The following is a 25,990-nucleotide window of genomic DNA, read 5'->3' as shown; positions in this document are numbered from 1 at the left end:
TTCTTCTTTATGGTCGAGGCTCCCTGGCCAGACTACGTCTCCCATGATGCACTCCTCTGGTGAAGAAGAGGGGGATACATCATAAAAGTGCCTGGCTGTGGTGCATCATGGTAGAAGTTGTACAGCCAGAAAGCCCAGCCCAACTCATAGGGGAAAATGGTACCATAAAGCAACTCAACTACAATGAGACACAGCAGCGCCATTTTGAACTGAAATGTTTCAGTTTTCAAACAAAATATTTGGGCTTTCAGGTGTTCATTTTTTTCAACAAAATATCAAAATTTTCCACAAAAAGTAGACACTTTCTGCAAAAAATGTTGTTTACTCAAAACAATTTTTCGTTAAAAAAACCAACCCCCTGCCTAATTTCAACTGAAATTTTCAACCAGCTCTACATTCAATGCCTGAGACCTGGCAAATCAGATAACTAACTGGGCTGGGAGTGTCACGTGCACTGGGATCCCCTGAAAAGGGCACAATAACCCTTCTGCCATTATGCTTCTGATGCTGGGCTTCAGGAATAGTCCTGTAACACCTTTCCAAACATAATTTCTGTACAGTCTCAGGACAAAAATACACTTATTTTCTCTTGCATATGAAGACTGGACCGTCAGCATCAGGGTTCAACTGCCTTTGCCACGGCCAGGTTTGCAATCAAGGACTGACGAGCCTGATACCTGACACTTCCAATTTGATGCTGCAGAAGCTGAAGAACTGCATGGATTTGCGCAGTCAGAGCAACCGAAAGTAACCAAGCAATATGCCTGCCATGGAGACATGGAAGGAATGACTGCTTGGCCTTGATTCTATGGCTTATGATCCTATTCTGTGTTGTGGAGCTCCTTTAGCAATTAAATACCTTATGGAGAGCCAACTACCAATTTTGCAACGATGTGTCTGTAGATTGGGGAGGCCTAGCAAAGTGCCAGAGACAGAAGCTCAGCTACGTCGGAGCAGTGATCTGTGAGCTCTGCGTGGCAGGCACTGTACCTTCCTCTCTGTTTATGTAACACCTAGAGCATTATGCAAACCTGTGACGATGACGACCATTTTCTTCCTTCAGGAGACGTGACTGGGAACAGAGGGGAGAAATAGACACAGAATCAGGGAGGTTCCTGCCATGGCTGCAGCATCAGCTGAGCCGATGCCTACTAAAGATGGCTCACATATGGTAGCCTGCAGCATTTCTTCAGTGTCTCAAAGGATAACTGACATGGCCTGTTCCTAGTAAACATCCTACTAAAAATTCAACAGCTGCTTTTCTACCCCAGCAACTGTGCTTTGCGCCGTGTGCGCACACAAATCTGACTCTTTGAGTAGGCAGCAGCCATACTGTTCTGATTTCTACTATCCCAAGACACGGTGAGCAACGGCAGTGGCTTTTGTTTCTTTACACCTCTTATGCTTGATCTCCACAACAGAGTCTCCTTTGCTATGCAAAGCAAGTTAGATGTATTCCCTGGCTCCCCCAAAGCCTTCTCAATACAAGCACATGTAGCTGCAACAACAGCTGTCTGAAATGGCTGGGAAAGCAATGCTATTGTACCATGCCTATTCTAAGGCTAAGCTGTGCAGGCAAATGTCGGGATCCTGGGGTAGCCAAATACCATGGATCACCACTTCAGCAAACGATCCTCAACTCTGGAATTCACTTCCCCTCCCTTCATACATCAGAGACTGGCTGAATGAGCTGGCCTTCTGGTCAGATTGCAAAGCCCTTCAGGCTTTTCCCGGTGAGCAAGCTGGAAAGGATAGATGGATTGGGGTGGAGAGGAGAGTCCTGTGCTGAAGGAACTTTAATTGTGGACATTGGTCCAATTTGCATTTGGAAGTTATTATAAACAAGCAGCTCAATTTTGCTTCTATTGATGTCAATGAAGTTTTCCCATTGATTTCAGTAGCTGCAGGCCCAAATGCTGTACAAGTGCCTAAAGCATTTAAGTTAGTCCAAATAACTGTTTTGTCACTTTTCTGATGGACTGCATGACCTTCGCTGTGAGCCGGCGGGGTCAGCAGAGCACCCTCACTCATCCTCAGGCCACTCTGGAGTTCTTGTCCAGATTGATGTGGGACTGATGTGCTTTTGGGCCTTGATGAGCCTGGAGATGGTGACAATTCTTTGCAGGAGCTGTTGCTTGGGAGTTGGCAAACTCATGGCAGCTGGACTGTGAACAAATACGCACATTTCTGCCAATGCACCACAGGAACAACATATTGGCCTCAGAGCAGTGTGAAGCACCAGATAGGGAAAAGTTGTTCCCTACCATTAGGAGCTGAAGTGTGAAGAAGGTAAGAGAGAAACAGAAAAGGACTCTCTCCTATCCAGGTTTTGGAAATGAGACCGCTGCAGACAGGACATTTTTTTTTCCATATGCAAACGGGAAGCTTCTCCAAACAATGGCATACTAGCTGGGAGCAGATTTTCCAAAATGAGGTAAGAGAGAGAAACTGCAATGAAATCACTCGACTGCAGAATTTTACTCTGTTTCTAATGGACTCAAATCCTTCTATTTGCATGCTCACCCTTTCTTGATTCTCTCTCTCTCTCTCCTGGTCTCCAGAATGTCAGTACTTTTTTCTAGATCTACCACAGTATGCAATTAACACAAGTTCCTAGTTAGTGCTATCACGACACAGCTGTCAGCTGAGCAATGACAGAATTAATAGCTAGTGCTTCGTTCTTCATTAGATGAATGGGAGGATGCACAATCTTCACGAAGAAGAGCTGGATATCAAGCCATGAAGCAACATGAATAAAGAATGCACGGCGTTTAACAAGCCAGTTTGTTCAATCTAGATAACATGCATCATCTCAGTAGTAGGAGCAAATAACGTGAAGTAGTCCAGGTCAATTGTAGGGTATCACACACTATTGGATACCTCTGGAACTCCTTGCTCAAGTGACCCCAGATTCAGACCACTAACCCTATGCTGGACTACAATAAGGCACAGCGATTTTCAAGACAGTTTGAGTATGTGGGGATTTTAGAGGACTTAGAAATATTGGCTGATAACAGTTAGCAAGTCTCAACTTTAACAGAGCTACTGCTCTGCTATAATATAGATTTGTTTATTTCCAACATTATATTTATTCATGTTGCTCACATAAATTGTGCGTCAGAGTCAGACGCTTATATCCCAGAGAGACTGAAGTGCAATCCGATGCCTGATATTTGAATTGTAACCAAGCCTGAAAAAATCCCACAAATCTTTAAAGGCTTTCTTCCAGGTATCTCCTGCGAAACTGCTACAGATTTTGGCACCATGTTTCTTCATACTGGTATGGAAACAATTTTCCAGCAGAAAAAAGGAACCAGCTGCTTTCTGCCACGAACTAAGAGACACTAAACAAAACTTCTGTCCCACCATCCTTTCTATTTGCTGCCCAAATACCCAATTAATTATCTGAGCAACATCCCCTATGCAGATATCAATCAAACAGATCCCACAAAGGTTCAATCCCAGTAGAAAAGATTGTACAGAAAAACAAACTTTTGGGGGGGGGGTCACTAATGTGGCAGTTTTTCTTTGAACTCCCTGCTATAAAGCTAATATAAAACATCTTGGGGACTGCGGAAGAAAACAGGAGGAAAAAAAAACGTTGAGAGCAGGAGCAGGGTGGGGTAGGATTACTGAAAACAGGGACTGAATTGGCCAAAGGGGGCGGAGGGGGGTGGAATGTTCAGACACTTTGGTGTTTAGCTTGTGGAGAGAGAGGGAAAAAAAGACATTTCCCTTTGTTCTGCAGTGAGAATGAAATCTAGCCCCAAAAGGACAGACTATTGCACATATTTTTTAAAGCACAAAAGGTTTATGGGACATGGAAAAACTGACCCAGGATTCGCAAAGAGAAAAGGAGTACTTGTGGCACCTTAGAGACTAGCCAATTTATTTGAGCATAAGCTTTCGTGAGCTACAGCTCACTTCAAGTGAGCTGTAGCTCACGAAAGCTTATGCTCAAATAAATTGGTTAGTCTCTAAGGTGCCACAAGTACTCCTTTTCTCTTTGCAAATACAGACTAACACGGCTGTTACTCTGTGACCCAGGATTGCTACCTGGCATTTCAATGCAACTGGGACACAGTGGGGCTCTGATCCATGACTAGGGCTCCTGGGGGTACAATAATATGAATAAATAATAATTATATCACCATCATAAGCCTCTATCCAATTTAAGCCCATTCATTTCTCTCCCCTCTGGAGCCCTCAGGGAGCTGGCTGGTCACATGATGGTGACTCCTCCTCCGCTCCCCCAACCCTTAAGTTATATTAAAAGAAGCTAAACTATTTTAAATACTTTCCCATTATCACTTTTCCCTGTAATCAGTCACTGCAGTTGTCATGGGGGCATTATTTGATCACGAATGGGAGGGAAGGTGCCCAGGAAACAGTCTATGAAGATGTGGTCAAGCCTATAGAAAAGTTTGAGAGCCCTAGGCTAGAACATCTTCCATTCAGAGGATCTCTAAATATTCTGCAGTGAGACAGAAATGATGATGATGCTTTAATAGTTTACGGTAACTCAGATACTAAGCAAAATGGTGGGCCGGGAGTGACAGAAAACCTATTTGATAATAGCTAGCACATTCATAGCACGCTTCATGTGAAGGTGTTTATACAAATAATCAAATCTCAGAACACCCCTTTAAGGCAGGTGTTACATCCATTTTACAGAGAGGTAAACCCACACACAGCAAGGATAAGACAGCTGCAAAACATTAATAAGCAAAACTATAGATGTAGGACTTGAGATGAAAGATAAGCGTTTATCATGGAGGGGCAGTTGACTATGCTCTGAGTCTTCATTGCTCATATTGCAGGAGAAAAGCCTGCTTCCCAAGAAACCAAGATGGATCACTGCTCCAAGCCTATGGGACTAGAGATAACACCATGATCCAATCACATCAGGGGCATTCAAACTTTGCCCAACCCAAGGCCACACTAGTAACTTACCAGAAGCCTAAACTCTTTTCCTGATTTGAACACAAACATCCAATGGTAGCCACTCTCCTTTTTAAATAAGGAAGCAAGGGCTGCGGAAATTAATGGAACCTGCAATGTGGTTTGGCAACCCAGACTGTCAAAATGGTGCATGCTGGGACTTGTAGTGCCTGAGAGTCACATCTCTCAGAAAGGAAGCAACAGAGTGCATTATAGGACTTGGTGGGCCCCATTTTGGCCACCTTTCATTGTGAATTTTCCAACGTGGCGTGTGTGTCAAACACAAACATCCCTCTGCAGTTTCTCTTTTTGGGAGGTCCATCTCTGTACATCACATCCTTTTTAAGAGATGAAGGAGCGGCACTACTGTTGCTGACTAAAGCGAGCAAAGCAGAATTTGAGAAAACCCTCGTCATAATACACATTCAATCAAGACAAAAAAAAAAAGGGTGCATGCTTTTTACTCACTTGTCCTGGGACTCAATATATACATAGAGGTGAGGTTCAAAGCACTTGGAAATGATGCCATGAAATGGGTTGTCTGGCACCTTTGGCTTCTTGGGCTGCAACGAAACCATTTAGAGCAATGATTGGAAACCTGCCATCAAACTTCTACAGAAAATAGCAATGAAAATAGCACAGCAGGACCTACATTCCTTAGAACTTTATTATAACCCAGAACTCTATGGCTAGATAACCAACAATGTACAGAGGGTCACGGTTTGCTTCAATCTAGCAATATTCTCTTGTGTTTATTTGCCTGGTTTATTTGCTTTGAAAGATAAAGTGTTGCTAACAACATATATAACCTGGTTTGGACCCTTCACATCGTAAGATGTCCATAGAATCATAGAAGTGTAGGGCTGGAAGAGACCTCAAGAAGTCATCAAATCCAGCTCCCTGCACTGAGGCAGGACCAAGTAAACCTAGACCATCCCTGATAGGTGTTTGTCCAACCTGTTCTTAAAAACCTCCAGTGACAGGGATTAGTTAGTAAGCCTCTCCGAATATCTAACCTAAATCTCCCTTGCTGCAGATTAAGCCCATTACTTCTTGTTCTACCTTCAGTGGACGTAGAGAACAATTGATCACTGTCATCTTTATAGCAACCCTTAACATATTAGAAGACTTCTCACATCCCCCCTCAGTCTTCTTTTCTCAAGACTAAACTGCCCAGTTTTTTTTAACCTTTCCTCATCAGTCAGGTTCTCTTAACTTTTTATCATTTTTCTTGCTCTCCTTTGGACTCTCGCCAATTTGTCCATATCTTTCCCAAAGTGTGGTGGTGCCCAGAACTGGACACGGTACTCCAGCTGAGGCCTTCCAGCACTGAGTAGAGCAGGACAATTATCTCTCGCATCTGACATACAACACTCCTGTTAATACACTCTCGAATATTAGCTTTTTTCACTGCATCAAACTGTTGACTTGTACTCAATTTATGATCCACTATAACCTCCAGATCCTTTTCAGCAGTACTGCCACCTAGCCACTTATTCCCCATTTTGTAGTTGTGCATTTGATTTTTCCTTCCTAAGTGAAGTAATTTGTGCTTGTCTTCACTGAATTTCATCATGCTGATTTCAGACCAATCCTCCAATGTGTCAAGGACATTTTGCATCTGGCATCTTGTCCTCCCAAGTGCTTTCAACCCCTCCCAGCTTGCAGTAAAATAAATGTATGGTCTTTCAGAGAGTTGTCTTTTCACTTGTAGAGTTCTCTTACAATAAAGAATAGTTTGTGCTTTTATAACACCTTTAAACAGAGGATCTCTAAGCACTTTGCAAATAAATAGGGATGTTGTGAAGATTGGTTAATAGTAAGGAAACACCATCAAAAGGCAACCCCATTAGAGATGGGCACAGCAGCTGTTTAAAAGCACAATGAACACATACCTACATTTTAAGACATGAAATATACTATACTCAGGTGGAATTTAGGTAAGCAGATCCCAGGGTTGCAATTATCAATGCACAGAGCACGGTAGGATCTCTTTCACTATGACAACATATTTTATGGGGGGAGGGAGGTTATGTTTTAAAATTATCACTAATAATACTATTTTTCATATCAGATTTGCAACATTAAGTACATGCACAATTTTGGGTCATCTGTCTTATTCTCATTTTATTTCATATAATATTTTTTAAGTGCCGAGCCCAACTCATAACCATGGCACATCCTCCTTTCTGGGAGTCTATATTTCCAAAGCCCAGCTCATTCACTGATTCAGCAAAGTCAATGGGGCTGTTCGTGTGTTTAACATTCTGCACATGCTTAAGGACAATGCTGAATTGGGGCTTTAAAGCCTCCAAATATTTGTACCGTATCTAGAATTTTTAAATGTTGATATCGACACTTTCTTCTGTTGTCTCCATTTCTTAGCAACCAGACAATTTCACAGCCTGCAAAGAAAGCACTGATGATTCGGTGGTAGAATTCTCACCTCCCTTGCCAGAGACTTAGGTTCAATGCCCAGCCAATGAAGAGCTGAGTTTTTCTCTTTGAAAAAGCCTTTTCATCCTAAGAAAAGGAACTAGAGAGCTCTTTCCCACGTGCTTTCCTAAACAACAGACAAGGAGGCACTGGGTCACCTGTGGAATGTGCACAGAGACTGGAAACACCAGCATTTCAGAGAAATAATTAAGACTAGCGCACACAAAAATGAGTAATAATGTGTGGCTGCAAAGCCTACGTGAACCAACGATTTATGGAGGCCAGAACACTCCATGAACCTGGTTTCATTAACCTTTTCACGAACAACAACATTGGGGAATGTGAGCTTTTATGATTCTGGGAGAGAGCAACTGCCCAGCATCCCCCAATCCTGTGCTTTGCCAACGCCTGTGCAATCCAGCTGGATGTGTACATTCCTCGGCTTCAGGAAGAAAGCAATGGGTGGCATTTCTAAAACACACCATTCCCAGAGGTCTCTGGAACGGGAGCTCTGACAGGACCACCTTGTGCATCAGGGAATCAGGGATTCACTAGGCTAGTGATGTTTACCGTTCCTGTGGCTGGAAGAGCTGGATTAAAGCAGAGATTGTGTGTGCTGTCCCTCTCTCTCTCTCTGCATCATCCTGCACCCCACACTGCTTAGAGAGACAAAATACTAAATCTTCTAACAGTAGCACTGAAGCAGTATTTCAGAGTGCATGAATGCTGTCCAAGAGTTGCAGATGTTTAAGCTATTTCCTCCTGGAGTTTGATGGAATAATAAAAGGTTACTGTTGTCACAGTAAGGAGGTCTGCAGCTGGCCCAGTTTCCTTTTATTACTATCCAAAGTAAACAGATTAAATCTAACTGCTAGGATCACCAGAAGGGTTTCTTTTTAACGTGGATTTCTTTGATTTCTTTCCCCTCACTCTTGTGCCCCCCCAGTAGCCCTCTTCCACTTCCACATGTCCTCAGTCATCAGCACTAATATCTTAGAGGCTTTCTACCTCCCAGCCCCCTCCACCTTCACCCTCTTCTTTTTCTGCTCCTCTCCTGCCAGCAAAGGCGAGTGAAATATACGAGGCTCTGCCACTAATGTGCAAGTGTTAGTCACCAAGTGGTGCCTAGGAGGCAAACCTCCTTCCCAGGTGTGCCTCAGCTGGGCGGGGCTTTGCTGAGTGCACTCACAGCTCCAGCCAATCGTGCTGCCATTCTCAAGGGTAGTAATCTGGGGAATGCCAAAAGTGGGGCTCCCTCCCTCACAAGAAGCACTACAGGGAATGGCACGACGGGCTGGCACAGACTTGATGCCAGGAAGGAAACCAACTTCCTTGTATGCTGGGAACTAGACAATTCCCTGCTCAGAAATACTTGAATTGCCTTCTGACAAGTTAGTACATTCAGCTGTTCATTAAAAACAGGGGATGGTTCTGCAGTTCATTTAGTCCCTCACCTGCCCTCTGGCGCCCTTGAGAATCCCCTCAGTTTTTCTTACACTTTACTCCCTCCCCAACACCTTTCCTCGTGGCTTTCCTCGTACCTTTTCTCCTAGCCAGCGTAGGGTAGACAGGAACAAGTCAATGGCCACACCGCCCATTGGTAAAAAGGGCCATTCTCAAAGGACACACCATGCTCAGACCTCCCTGGCCCACAACATCCTACCTCCAGATCATTTCCTGCCCCTAACAAGCAGGAAGGTGGAGCTCAAACTCAGGTTCCTGATAGCCAAGGCCATCAAGGTAATATCCCACCGGGAGAAACAAATCCTTATTTTTAAAAATATCTGCTTTAGGACTTTCTTTATTATGATTATTAAATTATTTGCATTTCAGTGACCCCCAGGCACGGAGCAGGACCAGAACAAAAAGATGGTCCCTGCCCCAAGCAGCTCACAATTAACGCTCTGCAACCTTCAACTGTATCGAGCAAAATAAAGCGGCTTGTTGGCTTTGAGATTGGTGTCTATTAAAACAAAGAATACCACTTCCAGCACATTCATTTACTGTTTGTATAGTGCTCTAAAGATGCAAAGTGTTACGTAAGTGCTTCGCTTTCCCATCCCTGGAGAGGGAATGGAGAACAAACAAACAGGATATAAAAATCCCTCCACTCATATTTTTGGAGCGAAAGTGAAAAATTACACATAATGAGCTTCCCATATTTATTCTCATTCACTGATTTGAGGTTTAATTTGCCCAGTTGACAAAGCAAAATATGATTCTCAAATAGCCAGCACAGCAAATATCATCTAGGATCTGAAAACCCAACTATATTCTGGTGCCTTTTGTCAGTAAGGGTTCTCCAGTTACATTTCAGCTGCTGACCAGGTTGCTGACATGCAAGGTAGACTAGAACCCAGCTCATTCTCCCTACCTTGGAGGAGTAAAACCGGGTTTGTTTCAATAAAGTGAACACCTATGACTTGAAGTCACATGGGGAGATGTGAAGTCACATGGGGAGATGTGAGGGACCATTGCTGTAAAGTATTTGTTGGACCAAGATCATGCTCAGCATGTGACAATGAACTTCTCAAATAGATTTGGAAAAAAAGCTTAGGGACTTCCAGAGAGTCTCAGGAACTGGGACTCTTTTGTTTGCAGATAAGGAACTTGGAAGACTTACTCTGTCTATATCGCCTTTCTCTATCACAGTTTCGTCCGTCTCTGTCCCAGTTTCATCTTCCAGAAATGGGTTGGTGGAGGGAGGTGGCAGCTCTGCCTTTTTCTGTTAAAAAAAGAAAGTCAGTAAAGGGAGAGACAGTTTCCTTTTGGGACATCAGCCACGTTGCTGCATTCTCGCTTTGCCTTCCTAAGCCCTATCTGCGTCTCCCCTCCCTGCCCGATTGTCTTATGGGAATAAATCTACAGATCACGGATGACCACAGAACATCGAAAGCAAGTATCAGCCAGAGGTCTGCTTTGTAAAAACGCAGAAATGAATTCAAAGCTCAATGAAGTGAAAGACTGACGGTGAGGCATACTGCCAAGCACCTCCATCCTAACCTCCTGCTAGGCTACAACTAGAGTCTCCCCCATCCTCCTCCACTGCTCTATCAATGCATCTCACTCCTGACAGGCAGCATGCCCTTCTGTTCCAGTGCTGGGCTCCCCAATCTGCCAATACACCCCAGGAAGGGAAATTCTGGCTAACACCACCACAACAAATTCCTACTCTCCCAAAATTAGCCCTGGGATCTTTAATAGCTAGCAAGCTGGGTGGTCAGCGGGTCACAGTTCAGGGCTCCAAACTCTGCTCGCTGCTCCATCAAGCATTAGAAGCAGAACCCAGAATTGGTGCTAAACACTCAAGAGGGAAGAAGCAGAGTTTGAGCTAGTGGCAACGTGGTCTTTACTGGCCGACAAGCGAATGGTGCTGTGGAGGCACTAAGAGGCTGGAGAGGGTGAAGAGCCTGCTAGGGGAAGGGGAGCAGAGTGGCTTCCGTTCGAGGGCTGCCCTGTAAGAGCACTTCTTGGTCACACGGAGGTGGAAATATAGAGATGGTGGGGTGGGGCAGGGGAGGGAAATACCCATGTGAGACTCCAGTCACATGGTTTCCAAACTGGCTTAGCCAGCCAGGACAGACTGTGCTGTGGGGCAAATCACAGGTGGTATGTGAGTGTGATAACGTAGCAAGCCCCAGTGCATGAGGGGGTAACCCAGAGATCTGCCCACCATGTAAGAAATGGGGGTGGACACAGAAAGGTAGCGAGCAAGTGGCTGTGGCATGGCTAGCTCGAGTGTCCTTTCCCCCGCAGCAGGCTAAGAAGCTAGAAAGGGCTCCAGCAATTGGGATGCATTGTTCTGTTCTTGGGTTTATTTGGAATCTTTTGTGCACAAAAGCTCCAAGAAAAGGGACTAAACTCTGCTGCTCCTGACAGCATCGTTCATCGCTGCCAGCTAAGGTTTCTGCCCACTGGTCTACAGCGGGCTTGGTAGAAAGTGAGGTGGCGCGTCACCATCTGTCCACCCCTCAGACAGAAAACCTCTGCAAGTTCCTTGTAACTCACAGAAACACGACCAAGTATGCAAAGCCAGAATGAGTCTTTACTGGTTACACTCCGACCATTCAAAAGGGGCCCACATGCTCCATTGGCCAAGTCTTGCCTTGCATTGGCAAGACTTGGTTCTAACCTCTTTAAACAGGGGCTTTATTACAGAATTGCTGACACAACAGTTAACTACAGAACAGTGCTGCTGCAGCAAATCCTGTATTTCGGCTCCCCTCTGCCACTCATCTCCACTGTGTATTGTCCGTATACCCATATATAATTACATGCTATGTTTTGTGTTTAAAAAAGAGTTCAAATGACAGCAATCCCAGGCTTCATGGTCCCTAAATAGAATCAGAAGTGAGAGAAAGGCTGCCAGGAAAAGAAATTAATTTTCTTTATTTCAAACTCCCTTCTCTCCTCTTTTGTTGTTCTTCAATTACAATTGCTTCCGTGCATCCTGTTTCTGAAGGGAGAATGAGAACAACCCAATGCAGTCAGCTAATTAACAGCACATTGGATAATAAATATTCTGGGAAAATGAAAATCAGATTGTGAAGAACTCTCCAATCAATCAACTGAAGGAAGTGTTAAAGAACTCCCCCTTTAATTGGCACCATCCACTGCATTACAGCAAATAGTAATGGTTCAATCCAGCATAGTGGGTCCTGATGGAAACCATTACACCTATACAGCTTCCTCAAAGATAAGAGTCCAAACAGGCCTCCGCAGATTAACACTGCGGAGCAGCACTCCTCAAACCTGCGGTCTTTGAGCCACATCTGGAATTTGTGCTGTCTAGGCAGCATGTGTTTAGCACTCCACTTGCTCATCTTAGATTCCAGGCAGAAAAATCAGAGTGACAATCCCAGGAACACTCCCTAAGCTAATGGACATGCTGGTAACAGACAGAGCTCGGAACAATGAAATGAGTAAGGCCGCATGCAAGCTGCCAGAGTCCTTTCCCAAAGCCACTTTCCCCAGCAAATAAGAGTAAACCCCACGGCTAAGGCAGGATGGGACCTTTTCCATGCAGTAATTGGAAAGGAGCACTGAGAAGAGGGGAAAATGTTCAGTTATGATGATGTATCAGCGTGCAAGAAACTTGTGTCATGATGCATATACTGTGGTATAATTATGTAGTGGCTCTTCATAACAAAGGGGCTTCAGCTATAATTTAATTAAAGAGGCGCAGGAGAATTGAAGTAGGATAACCATGCACCCTCAAGAGGTAGGGGAGGAAGGGGGTTCTCTGTGCCCCAGGTGGAGTACCTAGGATCAAAAACTCTCTGCTCTCCAATCCAGGCTAACATCTTTTGGGCAGAGGCTTTCAAAAGGTATCCTTTATAGCGCCTCACTGCCCCAGTTACAGCTGAGGATGGGAGTTTCTTCCCGTAACTGCTAGGGCTGTAGGGCTGTTCTTTAGAAGTTTCCTTACCACGGTCCCATCAGCCAGAGTGCACCCCGAGAAGCGTTTAGCCATCAGCCCTTCAAAGTTGGTCGTTCTCTGAATGGCAAACAAAAGCAATTTCACCTCAATCTCTTTAGCTCTTGTGCGCATGATCTTAGCAAGCTCAGTCCTGAAAGGGAGGGAAATGAAGGATGTGATTTCGTGCTTGAAGAGATCAATTACTTATGCACATATTAAGAAAAAGATTTGAAGCTTATGGTTGTAACTCAGTCCAGTTCCTATAGCGAGCCAGCTCTCGTCACTAAATTCAAGTTAATTCCTAAGCCATTCTCATTTAACTGCTAAACTCCCATACAGATTAGGTTTCAGAATTCATACCCACAGTTGTTGTGAGGTTTGTGCGTAACAGGACACCAGCCCCTAACATCCAATGTACTGTTCTTAGCCAGAAAACCCTACAGTAACAAAGCTTTGGTGAGAGCAGTGCTTATAATTGGGGTCAGAGAACAGCAGCAGGGACAAATGCTTTGGGGACCTTGGCTGGCGCATACTTTTCGGTCTCCTGGGGGAATTGGCTTTCAAGGAGCTAGCTCTGTGAGATGGCAGTCCCAGGCTTCCCAGGCTCGTTACTTATCTACAGCTCTGCTGCAGGGAAAGTTGGCTTTTCCTTTTATATCAATATCTGTGTATTCAATGTATTTCTGTAATTCTCTCTCAGGATTATCACCTAAACAGCATTTTTTTCCCTTTGTAAGTCACAGGCAGTAACCACTCTACAAAGACATTTACCAGCAGCATTTTAAAATCTTACAGATCTGCCATCAACTCAGCGAAAAACATGGATATGCCCTCTTAGCAAAATTCACCATGCTAGGAAGCACGATGAGCTGCGTTTGTGCTCACCTCGTAACATGGCAGAACTGAACGGCGATGCGCTCCGTCATGCACCACTCCTGCGGAAACATCCGCCCGTACTTTTCCTCATAGTCCATCAGCTGACGTTTAATCCAAGCATAGCGTCGGTCAATTTTATCTAGCCAGGCGACCTGAATGAGATGAAGAACACTGTACAGCCTGCAGCTGCTAATATTTAGACATGTTGCCTAAGTATATTCTAGTGGCTTTAGAGAAGAAGTGGGGCTAAGAAACTTGAAGTCAAATGGAACTGAACAACAAAAATAATACTTAGCACACCTTCAGACTGCTTAAATACAGGAGGGATTTTCAGACATGCTGAAGTGACTTAATAGCACTAGTCTTACTGAATGTCAATGGCAGCTGTGCTCTTAAATCACTCAGGTGCTTTTGAAAATCTCACCCATTCTCTCATTTATTCCCAGCACTCTGGTGCAAGGTACATATTATTCCCGTTTTAGAGAAGGAGAATTGAAGCCCCAGAGGAAGTCAGTGGTATTAGAACTCAGGAATTCCTGAATTCCCATTTTCAGCTGGCTTTCCAACTCTGGCACTTGGGCCACCAGTTGCCTGCAGGATCCTTGCTAGTGCCGTGTAGAAGGAAAAAGTACAGCACAAGACCACATCCTAAATCATCATCCACTCAATAGCACATCATTAAGTCATTACTCATCTCTGACACAGTTCAGAAACAAATATTACAAAATCAAGCTGGGAAAATATGAAATTAGTAGCTGCCAACAAAGCAAAATCCATTTCTTTTGCAACACAAAATCTAACCATAGCATGCTGTGTTCCACTTACGTCTTGGTTTTCCTGGAAAAGTACCAGGTATTCCGAGAGGTGTTGTTTAATAAATTTCTTGATGATTTCCTGTTTGATTCTGGGATCTAAGACACTAGCAACTAGACAGGCATCACGGAGGACGTTGCTGGGACCGCCAGGCCTCTGTCAAAATAAACAAGAACAAAAGATTTACTAGCCAAAAAGCCTAAAGGAGAAATTGCAAAATCTACTGGGTTTTGCAGCTTCATCTTGTTTTTGTCCTCTACTTTTAGTTTCCTTTTCCCTCCACTGCTGCTGCCCCAGCTTATTGATGCTTACGTATCTGGCTTCTGGTGGATGAACAATGAAACATCTCTCAGCAACCTGCAGCAAAGCACAGCCAGCTCAGCACACCATTTTCGTTAAGCCCTTCACTATACACAGAATAATTCTCTAAAGAACAATGACTAACAAAGCAATCCTGGGACAAGCAACCTTGTTCCCAGCTGCACGGAGGGCCAAAATAGAAAATAAAAATAAAAAGCAGACAGGAGTTGATCAAAGCTTCAACATTTAGAAAGTTATTTGATTGCTGGTCGATATTGGCACATACCACAGCTTTACCGCACAAGACCGCAAACATCACAGTCGCTTAGAAGCATCTTCAGTAAAATCCCACCCCCCAGTGCAGTTTCAAGTGGACACAAAGTTACTCTGTTCAGGGGCTCTTTCAAAGCCTCTCCATTGATTTCAATGAGGTTGAAGTAAGGCTGCCATTGTGCAATCCCTGTTCTTAAACATTCGTTGGGCAAAGTGATGGGCAAAGCGATCCCTATACTTGTACAAGGGCTTAGTAACATTTCTCAAGTGTTTTGGGGCCCATCTGCATGTAAGATGCTTTATAATACAAGGTAGTTATTCACAGAGAACTCTAGGCTTTGCAGGAAGAATAAGCAAGAAGTTGTAAGCCAAATCTAAGAATTGTTACATCTATTACCACCATCTTTTGCATCCCCATAGTGCCTAGCAGGCCAGTCCTGGCCCACTGTGGGAGGTGCTGTACAGAACAAAAAGACAGTGCCTGTCCCAATTTTGTTACCTCTTATAAAAACTGTGGCCTAGATCTATAAAACAGTGCAGCTCTGCTGGTCTCAATGGAGCTATAACAGCTGACCCCAGCTGAGGATCTGACCCTAGAAGTGAATTTTTAAATTAAAAATAAGAGCTCTTTAAAGCAATAGTGACAACAGTGATCAGAAGCCAGAGACTGCGGGGCTGTCACTGTGAAAGCTTCCTTTACACAGCCTTGCCATCACATTTCGATCATGACCTGCAATACACTTTGTGAACTGCTTCTTACCAGGATCTGCTACTGCTATGATCTTTGATGTGGACTAACTGTCTCACTACAAGACCCATTTTGTTTCTGACAAATAAGCCAGATTTGAGCCCAGGCGTCCAGAGAATGAAAAAATCTAGTACATTAACTGCACCTTCAGGTGCCCATTTCAAACATTAAAAGTAAACCATGAAACTATGAGACGCTGTTGTATTCATGGGTCACATCCCCGGGCAATGAAACTGAAGAGACAAGGCAAATGATTTATTAGGTATATGGTCAAGGAGCAGTGGTGGTACTTTGGAAGACAGAGTTAGCTCCTCCTGTGCAAGGAATCCAAATTCTCCACAGAGCAAGCAGTAATTCAAAATTATTGCTGGACTTCTGCTTGTTAGTATCCACGAACATACCAGCTCATTGCAGCATAGTGGGGTTTTCATTTTTATAGCGCTCCAAGGACTGGCAATGGGGAAGAGACTAAGTATTATCTAGACCATCCCTGACAGGTGATTGTTTAACCTGCTCTTAAAAATCTCCAACGATGGAGATTCCACAACCTTCCTAGGCAATTTATTCCAGTGCTTAACCACCCTGACAGTTAAGAAGGTTTTCCTAATGTCCAACCTAGACTGCCCGTGCTCCAATTTAAGCCCATTGCTTCTTGTCCTATCCTCAGAGGTTAACGAGAACAATTTTTCTCCCTCCTCCTTGTAACAATCCTTTATGTCCTTGAAAACTGTTATGTCCCCTCTCAATCTTCTCTTCTCCAGGCTAAACAAACCCAATTTTTTCTATCTTCCCTCATGGGTCATGTTTTCTAGACCTTTAAATAATTTTTTTGCTCTTCTCTGGACTTCCTCCATTTGTCCACATCTTTCCTGAAATGTGGTGCCCAGAACTGGACACAATATTCCAGTTGAGGCCTAATCAGCGCAGAGTAGAGCGGAAGAATTACTTCTTGTGTCTTGTTACAACACTCCTGCTTAAAACATCCCAGAATGTTGTTTGGTTTTTTTGCAACAGTGTAACACTGTTGACTCATGATCCACTATAACTCCCAGATCTTTTTCCACAGTACTCCTAGGCAGTCATTTCCCATTTTGTATGTGTGCAACTGATTGTTCCTTCTTAAGTGGAGTACTTTGCATTTATCCTTATTGAATGTCATCCTATTTACATACATTTACTTGATGGAAAACAGTAAGAAAAACTATACGCATTACACTAACACTCAGGAGACTAGGTTTCTTTCTAAAATATCTCCTAAAACAAAAGAAGTCGCACATAGATCAAATAATAAATAAAAACCCATGATGATTATATTTGACATTTCATTTGAACAACAGACTGTTCATTAGAGGGAGAAAAAAGCCACAATACCTTTGTGCCCTGGGAAGGAAAAGCTTCTTCAAAATCTGCCAAGATTTGTTGTCCTAACTCATTTTGGGCAGCCTTTACCCTGCCAGAGAAAGAGCAAACAATTACTTTGTTCCCGGAATTACAACTAGTTGTTTTGTGTTTGAAATCTACAAATGTTGCTCAAACATGCTCTTCAAACCAAGCAGCTAGATGAAAATACACAAAAACCTGGCATAATTTAAAGTCATATCCACATTATGTAGGCTATTTCATCAAAACCGGATCAGGTGGGATTTTTATTTTTTTTGCTAAGTACATCTGGCTAACAAGTTAGTGCTGTGACAATGTTTATTAAGTTCTAATGGAAGAAATGCTTGATTTTAACCCCACCCACCCCCACTATAAATTAGTGCTGTCATTCTGGATCAGTTTTTCAGCTGGTATAAATCAGTAGTTCTTTTAACTCCAATGGAACTATACCAGTTTACACAAGCAGACAATCTAGGCCTCTATATTCATGGGCACCATTGATATTTTAATTAAAAGTATATATTTAAGATATAAAAGGCTTCACAAAACCTCTGTTTCCAGAGTGGAATTATTCACAGCTCCCAGGTGGACTGACCTATTGTTAAATACCTCCATTCAAGTATCCTTTGGCTACAGTCACACATAAGTCCTTTATTTCTTTAGGAGAAAGGAAGAGCTAGGACTTGAAGAGGGTGGAAATGTTTAAACAACTCAATCTTTTGTTTTCTTTAAAGAGCCATATACAAGATCCATCTTTTGTTTGACTTAGCTGAGAGAACAAAGCTTCTAACTTTCAGAAATAAAAGTTGACAGGGCTTAATTGATTCTTTTAGAGAAATGGAAATGCCTACACATTCTGGAGCGTGCCAAAGTAAATAGCTAAGCACTTAAGTCCCTTTGCAACCCTTGAAACCTTCCATCACTTTTTACTGTACTGGAACTGCTTTAAGGACTAAAACTGATTATACAAAACAGTGGATTTTCCATAGACACAGATATGTTAGTAAGAGCAGTTGGGATTTTTTTTTTTTAAATGTTTATTGAGGGTGGATTTGGATTGTTTAAAAAGACCTTCCAGCCATATCTAAGAAGGATTTGCTTCTTTAATCTTCCCAGTTCAGTTCCAGCAATAGCTGAAATGAAACAAGTGACAACAACAAAGTGGGATTCTTTAACTGTCATTTTCCCTTAGGTGCCGAAATGCAGAAAAATCCATATCAGTAAAAATTACAGTGAGATTTTGTGTGTGTGTGTGTGTGTGTGTGTGTGTGTGTGTGTGTGTGTGTGTGTGTGTGTGTGTGTGTGTGTGTGTGTGTGTGTGTGTATATTTAGGTACTGCTCTCACAATATGATCTGCTTTTCCCTGATTTACTTACATGGATCTTCCTTCAAAAAGCTTTCTACCTGCAATGTTGAATGCAATTCTCAATTATGTTCTTTGTTGTCCAGTGCTATTTGAAAGTTTAAACACTACTCCAGGTTCAGATCTACATTCATGCTTCTATTTTGTGGTCAAGCTTAGAGCTGGCTGAAATTTGGGATTTCTGGCTTGCACCAAATTTTGAAATTTCCTGAGAACTGGAAATTTTGGAAAAAAAAATCCTTTTGGAAACACCAGTTCAAGGTGTTTCTGAAACAAAATATGTTCCCCAGAATGCCAGCCACAGCTGACTGAACTTGACCAGATTCACATCAATGTCAGTCAGCTGTTGCCCAGGCTGGCAGGGCCTATGGTTCCAGTGCAGCCTTGCCATGCTGCACTGTAGACCCAAGGCTTTCGGACTCCTCTAAGCCAGCTGCTTCCCAGGGCTGCCTGACTCTGTTTGGTCAGAACATTTCCAACCAGCTCTAGTCCAGATATTAAAGGAATTATATTAATATAATAAAACTATGGGGGGACATTGTAGCAATAGAGAGGCCCACTTCATCAGCCCTTACTCGTGGGTGTAACCCTGCTTAAGTCAGACAAGTAATTCACGTGAGAAAAGACTGTAGGATCAGACCTCTTGAACCTCAAGAAAAAAAACCTGTGGATTGAGAAAGCAGCATCTTTTAATGGACTAACAAATAAGCAAGCTTTTGGCCTCAGAACATGTCTGGAGCCATGTGAATAAGAGACTTTATATGAACATGTGGACCTGTTTGCTGTAATTCCCATTTCCTTAAATTTGACAGGATACAGTAATATCAGCATTTGACTCCAGCTGAAATACAAAGTACAAAGGAACCTCAGAGTAGGAGAACTACTGGCTTCTAAAAAGCTAAACGAATTAAAGAGGCTGTGAAGTAGTTATAGACCCATTTTTGAGATTTGTTGTTCTAGGAACTAATTCAGAAAAGTATTTAAGGATGTGCTTAACTTTAAGCAAGTGAGTAGTCCCAATGACTGCTCACATGCTGAAAGTCATACATGTGCCTTGCTGAATCAAAGCTTTAAAATGGATTTTAACGAAATGTAACACAAACAGAAATCTCTTCTTTTTAAAAAAAAGAAGTCAAGGATGACAGGTGTGATTTTGTGATACTTTATGTAAACATTCCCCTCATTGTGACAAACTTAAAATATTAATATTAATAATATAATTATATTAATATTAATATTAATATTAATTAATATTAATTAATTAATATTGATATTACTAATATTAATATTAATATTAATATTAATTAATAATTAATATTAAGCAGGGAAACAGGAAGCGAGTGAGGCCTCAGTCCTGCTACACGTACACATCTGAGTGACTTCACTTGTTTTAGCAGCCCCAGGCCTATTTGCATGTGTAAAACAGAGCACACGTCTGCAAAACTACGGCCTTGTCTAGTTTCAGTGCCCAAGCTGAAATGCAAAGACGAAACCAATAGCATCGATGGTAAAATATAAATAAATGAAAAATTTCAGCTGTTTCAGCCATTCCAGATGTTGCTAGTTTAACTCAGTTTTGGTGGTTTATTAGTGCTAATTTTATGCTGACAACTTCCCTTTACCTGACTCCCAGCAAGTGCTGGGACCGCCACAAAGCAGCCACCTTGACCCTAAACAACACGGACTGGGCATTTCGCTATGGCAGCTCGCACATGCCTTCAACCTTTGGCTACATGTGTATTAGCAAAGACCTTATTTCTCTTCTAGCCCTCGACTTGTCTTTTCTTTTCTTTTTAAAATAACTTTGCTAAGTTTCAAATAACAGTAAATTACTAGAAACCACAATTCCTTTTGCCAAAGCTACCAGAAATATTAGACTGCTCCTGGCAGCCTGCTGAGATAAAAAGAGGCTGAACTAGCCTGTTTTTCTGTGGGAGACTTATAATTATGTCTCTTCTAAATATTTTCCAGGCTTTTTTCCCCTCACTATCTGCAAATCTTTTTAAACCATTTTCATGGGTGGGTTTCTCACCACTAATTATATTCTCTCTCCGCAGATAGAAAACAGAGCAGAAATGAGAGATAACAGTATCTCTGTTTACTGTAATCCTTTAATACACCATATAAGTAGTTGTTTTAAGAAGCATGGCTGGAAAAAATATCAGCTAAATTTGAATGCAAAATCTGATGCTCAATAGATCCATATAAAGCATCGGTACAAGAACCTGAATAGAAGAGGATCCAGTCAAATCTCTTATAAGCACCTGGTGAGTTACTTACAAAGGACTGTAGAAATACAACAGTTAAATGACATACAATTAAATTTGGCAACATCAAGCAGCAAGAACTTAAATTAAAACCATATTACTTGCAGCAATCCACCCAGTAGTGTTCAGCTGTCCCTTTTCTTTCCCAAGTTTTCACATTTGGCTTCATCTCATTCACCCTGAACAAGAGAGCTAGTCAAATCATGATGTAGCAATTTAACAAATAAAATATTCAAATTATTATTATTGTTGTTGTAGTTCTTCATCCAACTCTACTTTTAAGAGGGATTGCTTGATTTCACGAACATGCAAGGCCCCTCAACCCACTTTGGGTTGCATTGATTGTTAATCCAAAGAACAAACGAACAGGTACACCAAAAACAATAACTTGAAAGGATGAAAACAGTGCTAAAGCTAAGCAACTCTTCTTCAATGTTACGTTAATAATTAAAACACTTCCAAGCAAGAAAGAGAAAAGAAATGAAAAATCCAAATCATGCTGGAATATGGACACGTGTAATCAACCTCAGGTCAGATATTACAGAACAATAAATCATTTCACAATAATTTGCTGCCTGTCAAGTACTAACGAGATCCTAGCAACATGTTGGGTGTAGCTCTTCTTTCACCCCACAAACAACCACTTCTAATTTTACCAGATGGTGCATCTGTAACTGTCTAAACAGAGAAAGGAAAATCCCACAAACAGGATCTTAAAAATAGTAAGAACAGACTTTCCCTACACTTCTAATAGCCTTATCTTAGAGAGGCAGTAAAACAGAGAAAGGTTTTCTTCCCGGCCCCTACCAGATTTTGTGGTAGGACTTGATACCAGTGTGTCTTCTACCGGCATTATGAAAAGGTTTCACTTTACAGTCCAAGCCACTATAAAATAAATGGCTGCACATTAGCAAAGGAACCATGGGCCAAATTCTGGCTCACCGCATAAGCAGTTACATATATTAGATGCATAAGCAGCATTAATGCGTGGCTGTGTAATGGCCAGCAAGAGTCTCATCCACAGCTCCCTGCTCCCATCAGATTGCTCCTGCTCTGCACAGTACCAATGTAGAAGAAAAAGGGCATGCTTTCTATTTCTGGGGTACAGCACATACATGGACCATGGCCTTAATTCAGTAAAGCATTTAAGCATTTGCTTAAAACTCCCTCGACTATGAAGTAGCTTAAGCAAGTGCTTGAAGTTAAGCCTGTGTTTAAGGGCTTTGTCAAACCAGGGCACATGCCTATTATTCCCAGGTGTCTCCACAGACTTTGAGGGGAGCAGTACTGGGGTGGAACACATGCATCCCCACTGGGTTTTCTGGCAGAAGGGTCAGCGCAGTACAGAGGAGCTGCCAGATTCTACCTCTATGTTTTCAGTGTTCAGACACACTAAAGCAATGACATCAATATTGCCTGCAATCCTATACTGCCTTGGACAGCTAGTTGCTCTCCCTAGGAAGGACGCCATCGAAAGCTATTCTAAACACTGTATCTGCAGAGCTCCGCCAAGCCCCTCTCCTATACCAAGCCCCCTCTTTGATATCTGAGAATGGCAGTCACATGCATGCAAAAAGCAAACATTAGGTTAAAGTCTATGAGTTCACATTACCATGAAAACATTGTCACTCCATCCCCTGCATGAATGCTAACAGCACACTTTTAAATTTGATTCTTTGGCTCTGCCTTTAGCACCGTCTCAGGCAGTTTTGTACACAGTGTGGTTCATTTTAACCCCACCAAGGAGTGAGGGGATGGTAAAACACGCTAGCTGTCTCCTAGCCATTTTCTCAGCCCCATCCTCAAATTCCCAACTGAAGCCATCCCACCCCAAGAACGCCCGGGTGGGTCACTCAACACGAATGCTTAATCAGCTAGAAGGCGGTGGTATTGGGTGACAAGATACACTGCTAATTCAGGAAGAGACTAGAACCAGAGATCAAGGCCGAGTATCCCATGCAGCAGTGTAGAGAAAGACCACAAGCTCAGCTCACTAGTTCGGATTCTGTTGTTCAATCGATTCCAGAAAAACAGCACCATGACCAAGCTGGGTGAAAAAGTTTCGTAGCAGAACCAGGCATGTTTTGTCCATTTATTTTTTTCCTGGATGGGGTGGTTGCTGCAAACCTCAATTGCTGAGCTCAGAGCCAAGTGGGGTCAATTTCAGGTGGAAACCATACAAAACTCAGTAGATTCAGAATAGCCTTGTTTGGTTATTTCGGGGAAAATAAAGTGACGACTCCCACTGCATGAACCAATGGGAATCAGCACATGAAGTTCTAGACTCAACACTATGGGGAAAAATTTCGCCCTGACTCTGTGCAACTCCATTGAAGTCAGGTGGAAATCAGGGCAGAAACTGGCCCCGAGCATTATTTTGTTTTAAATGTACATATCTTCTACTTTGTGTTATGCTTCTGGGCCAAAGAAACAAGGCTAAGAAAGTGGTGGAAAAGATCAGCTCTGGGTTTATTACAAATACAGATTCCTATGAGGTCACATAAAATGATGTTCACTGTAAATAAATTAATTACTATGCCTATTAAAAGCCAGGCAATGGGAAGCCAGGTCATTTGTGAATTGTATACATAATAATCATTGTTATGAATAAAATGGACTGTTAAAAAGATGAACCAGTTGCATCCAATTTTAAACTATCCATTTTGGCTGGATATAAATTGCAAAGAATATATCCAGCCTTTAAATTCTTGGAAAAGTTACCCTGTGCAATGCATTTTCTAACTTCCTTTCCCCGCAGGCATGTGAAGGGCAAAAAGACCGATCATTTTACCTTTCGGAAAGCTGGCGTATCTGTGGAATCCCCATATATTTGTTGAAGTGCTCTAACACATTCACAACACCTTGCAGGAGATTGGCAACTTCCCCGTACTGTCTCCTCCTGGTCATAGCCCTGAAGAGGAAATCAGAGATTATAAAACCAGGCTCAGTGTAAAGGGCAGATCTTGGGTGGCAATTCCATAGATTACCTCATCCTTCTCTGGGTCACAGCAACGCATACTGAAATTTATTTTTCTAAAATACACAAACGTTCATTAACATTCCGCTGCAGCATTAGAATTTGTTTTAACTGATGCTAAAATAAACGGAGACAGCATACAGCTAATAATACTTCAAAAACACAGACGTCAAAAGTAACTCTTGGCAAAGAACATGTAAACTACTGAATGCATCAACTTAACAGTACGGGTTTGAAGGCAGTAAATGTTATTTTGTCATATTGACCCAAATTAAGCTATTTCTCATCCCAGAAGAGTATGAGTTAGAGCCTCACAGGGAAGAGAATTATAATGAAAAGTGGTTGGCCTTGACTTCATTGTTAATGTCTTTCATGAGCAAATGATGGAAAAGTCAAATTGAATTATTTCTTTTTCTGCATTCTTCAGGCTCTGTACAGCTGGAAAGGCTGGGTTTAAACTATAAGTGCCTAGAAACATGAGGTTCTGTGCAGCAAGCTCTCAGCTGGGTAATTTACTACCATGCAAACCAGGCCTAGCCCTTGTCTTGCAACTTTCCAGTTGCTTGCAAAACTCATCTGATCAACAAGTGAAACCTGTGGATTGCCCCAGCAGCATGCTCCTCAAGCAAACCAACTAGAGACTACTACTGATAAAACATAGTTTCAAAATGCAGGCAGAAGAGAAGAACTGGGTTCCCTTCTCTTGAAGGGCCATTAAACATACTTCATAATTTATGTAACAGCACCTGCACACAGTAGTGGTGGGCACCTTAGAAATGCAAACAACTAAAGAAATAGATAAATTTCACTAATCTCAAATACCACTTGAGGGATGCTCTAATTTGTAAAGCCCACACTCAGAATTAGGAAATCCAACTGAATGGAACAACATTATTCACCAACATAGCAACTATGGGCCTCTAATCCTGATTTCAGTGACACAACTCAAGAGTCCAAGGGTGCAACAATAGTTCCCATTCATATGAGACAGGGATTGCAGGACCTGCCAGATACATGCAGAAAGGACCTGCCAACAGTATTTATAATAGCGATTGCTAATTCTGTGAGCGCACGGTCCCTGGAAGAATAAGAATCGGCTAATGCAGAACTATTCAGAATGCTGCCCAGTACTCCACAATACAGCTATAGAGCCCCATATTTATAAAAGAGCCAGTGAAAGTTCCTGTGGCTTACTCAAGTGAATCCACACCCCCTGCCAGCATGTGTAGGTGATTGAGGGTAGTGATGGAGGTGGTCAGATGCCGTTTGGCATGATCTAGTTGCTTGATATCTCGTGTGATTTCTTTAACCTAGGGATTAAAAAGAAGAGACTGATTAAACATCCAAGCCACCACAGCAAATTGTAAGGAGAGGATGTGACAGGCCCTGTCCTCTGGAATTAGAACCCTGCTAGCTTCTACAGCCACATTAACATAGGGACAAGGGTTCAGAACCTACATACAGCATGTAGAACTAGAGCCAGAATGAACTCTCCATAGCATGTGCTACCAATATGCGACCATTAGGGTGGACAAACCACAAATGCTGAGAACAAAAGAAGATCTCCCACTCCCCTTAAAGGACAGGAAGAAACTGCCACTCACCATTTGCTCTGATTTTTCCGCCTTGTCTTTGATATCTTTAATCTTACCAAAGAGTTGCTGAATGGCTTTCTGGGCCTCCTCAAGAGCCTGAGAGAGAAGGAAAAGATTCATACTCAGTTTCCATCATCAAAGGAACTATGCAGTTGCTCCCTAGTGCAAATTTTGTAGCATTTTTACAACACATAACATTCAATCTGTATATCAGAGGCCAATATACAATTGTATTGTCCCAAGGTTTAATAGAAAGACCTGAGACAAGGAATTTTTCCCAAGACCTTTTCAAAATAAATTGGATAGGATTTTATTCTTTGTGGTCGATGGCTCAATATGAATTTTATAACAGACTCTAAGTGCCTGAATTAAGAGCTCTAAGAGTTTGTCTCTACGGATTACAAACTGGAAAGTCACGATATTTAAGAAAACCAGAATATTTTCCACCCATCTAGTGAAACTGGAAAGACACTTAAAACCTCCACTGATCCACATATTTACAGTGGATCAGCAGAAGAAAATATCTACTCTACCAAAAAAAGTGATATGAAAAAGGTGCCATCAATGGAAAAAGTATCAAGTGAGTTACCTAGGGGGACAGA

General features: G+C 42.3%; 1 protein-coding gene across 2 annotated transcripts in view; it reads right to left on the bottom strand.

Moving 5' to 3' along the window:
* VPS53 (VPS53 subunit of GARP complex) overlaps positions 1-25,990 on the bottom strand; it is a 98,908-nt gene that overhangs the window by 34,148 nt on the left and 38,770 nt on the right. For both annotated transcript variants that reach the window (XM_075120779.1, XM_075120778.1), the window contains exons 5-13: positions 25,398-25,484; positions 24,988-25,103; positions 23,608-23,727; positions 17,178-17,256; positions 14,498-14,641; positions 13,682-13,824; positions 12,806-12,947; positions 10,001-10,102; positions 5,410-5,504 (exon numbers count right to left, since the gene is read on the bottom strand). In XM_075120779.1, the coding sequence (XP_074976880.1) occupies positions 5,410-5,504; positions 10,001-10,102; positions 12,806-12,947; positions 13,682-13,824; positions 14,498-14,641; positions 17,178-17,256; positions 23,608-23,727; positions 24,988-25,103; positions 25,398-25,484 (1,028 nt within the window). The remainder of the gene's footprint in view (positions 1-5,409; positions 5,505-10,000; positions 10,103-12,805; positions 12,948-13,681; positions 13,825-14,497; positions 14,642-17,177; positions 17,257-23,607; positions 23,728-24,987; positions 25,104-25,397; positions 25,485-25,990) is intronic.

The sequence above is a fragment of the Caretta caretta genome, chromosome 17 (genome assembly GCF_965140235.1).
Source record: "Caretta caretta isolate rCarCar2 chromosome 17, rCarCar1.hap1, whole genome shotgun sequence".
Lineage (NCBI taxonomy): Eukaryota > Metazoa > Chordata > Testudines > Cheloniidae > Caretta > Caretta caretta.
Note: the sequence above shows the minus strand (reverse complement) of the source record. Positions and strands in the feature narration are given on the sequence as shown.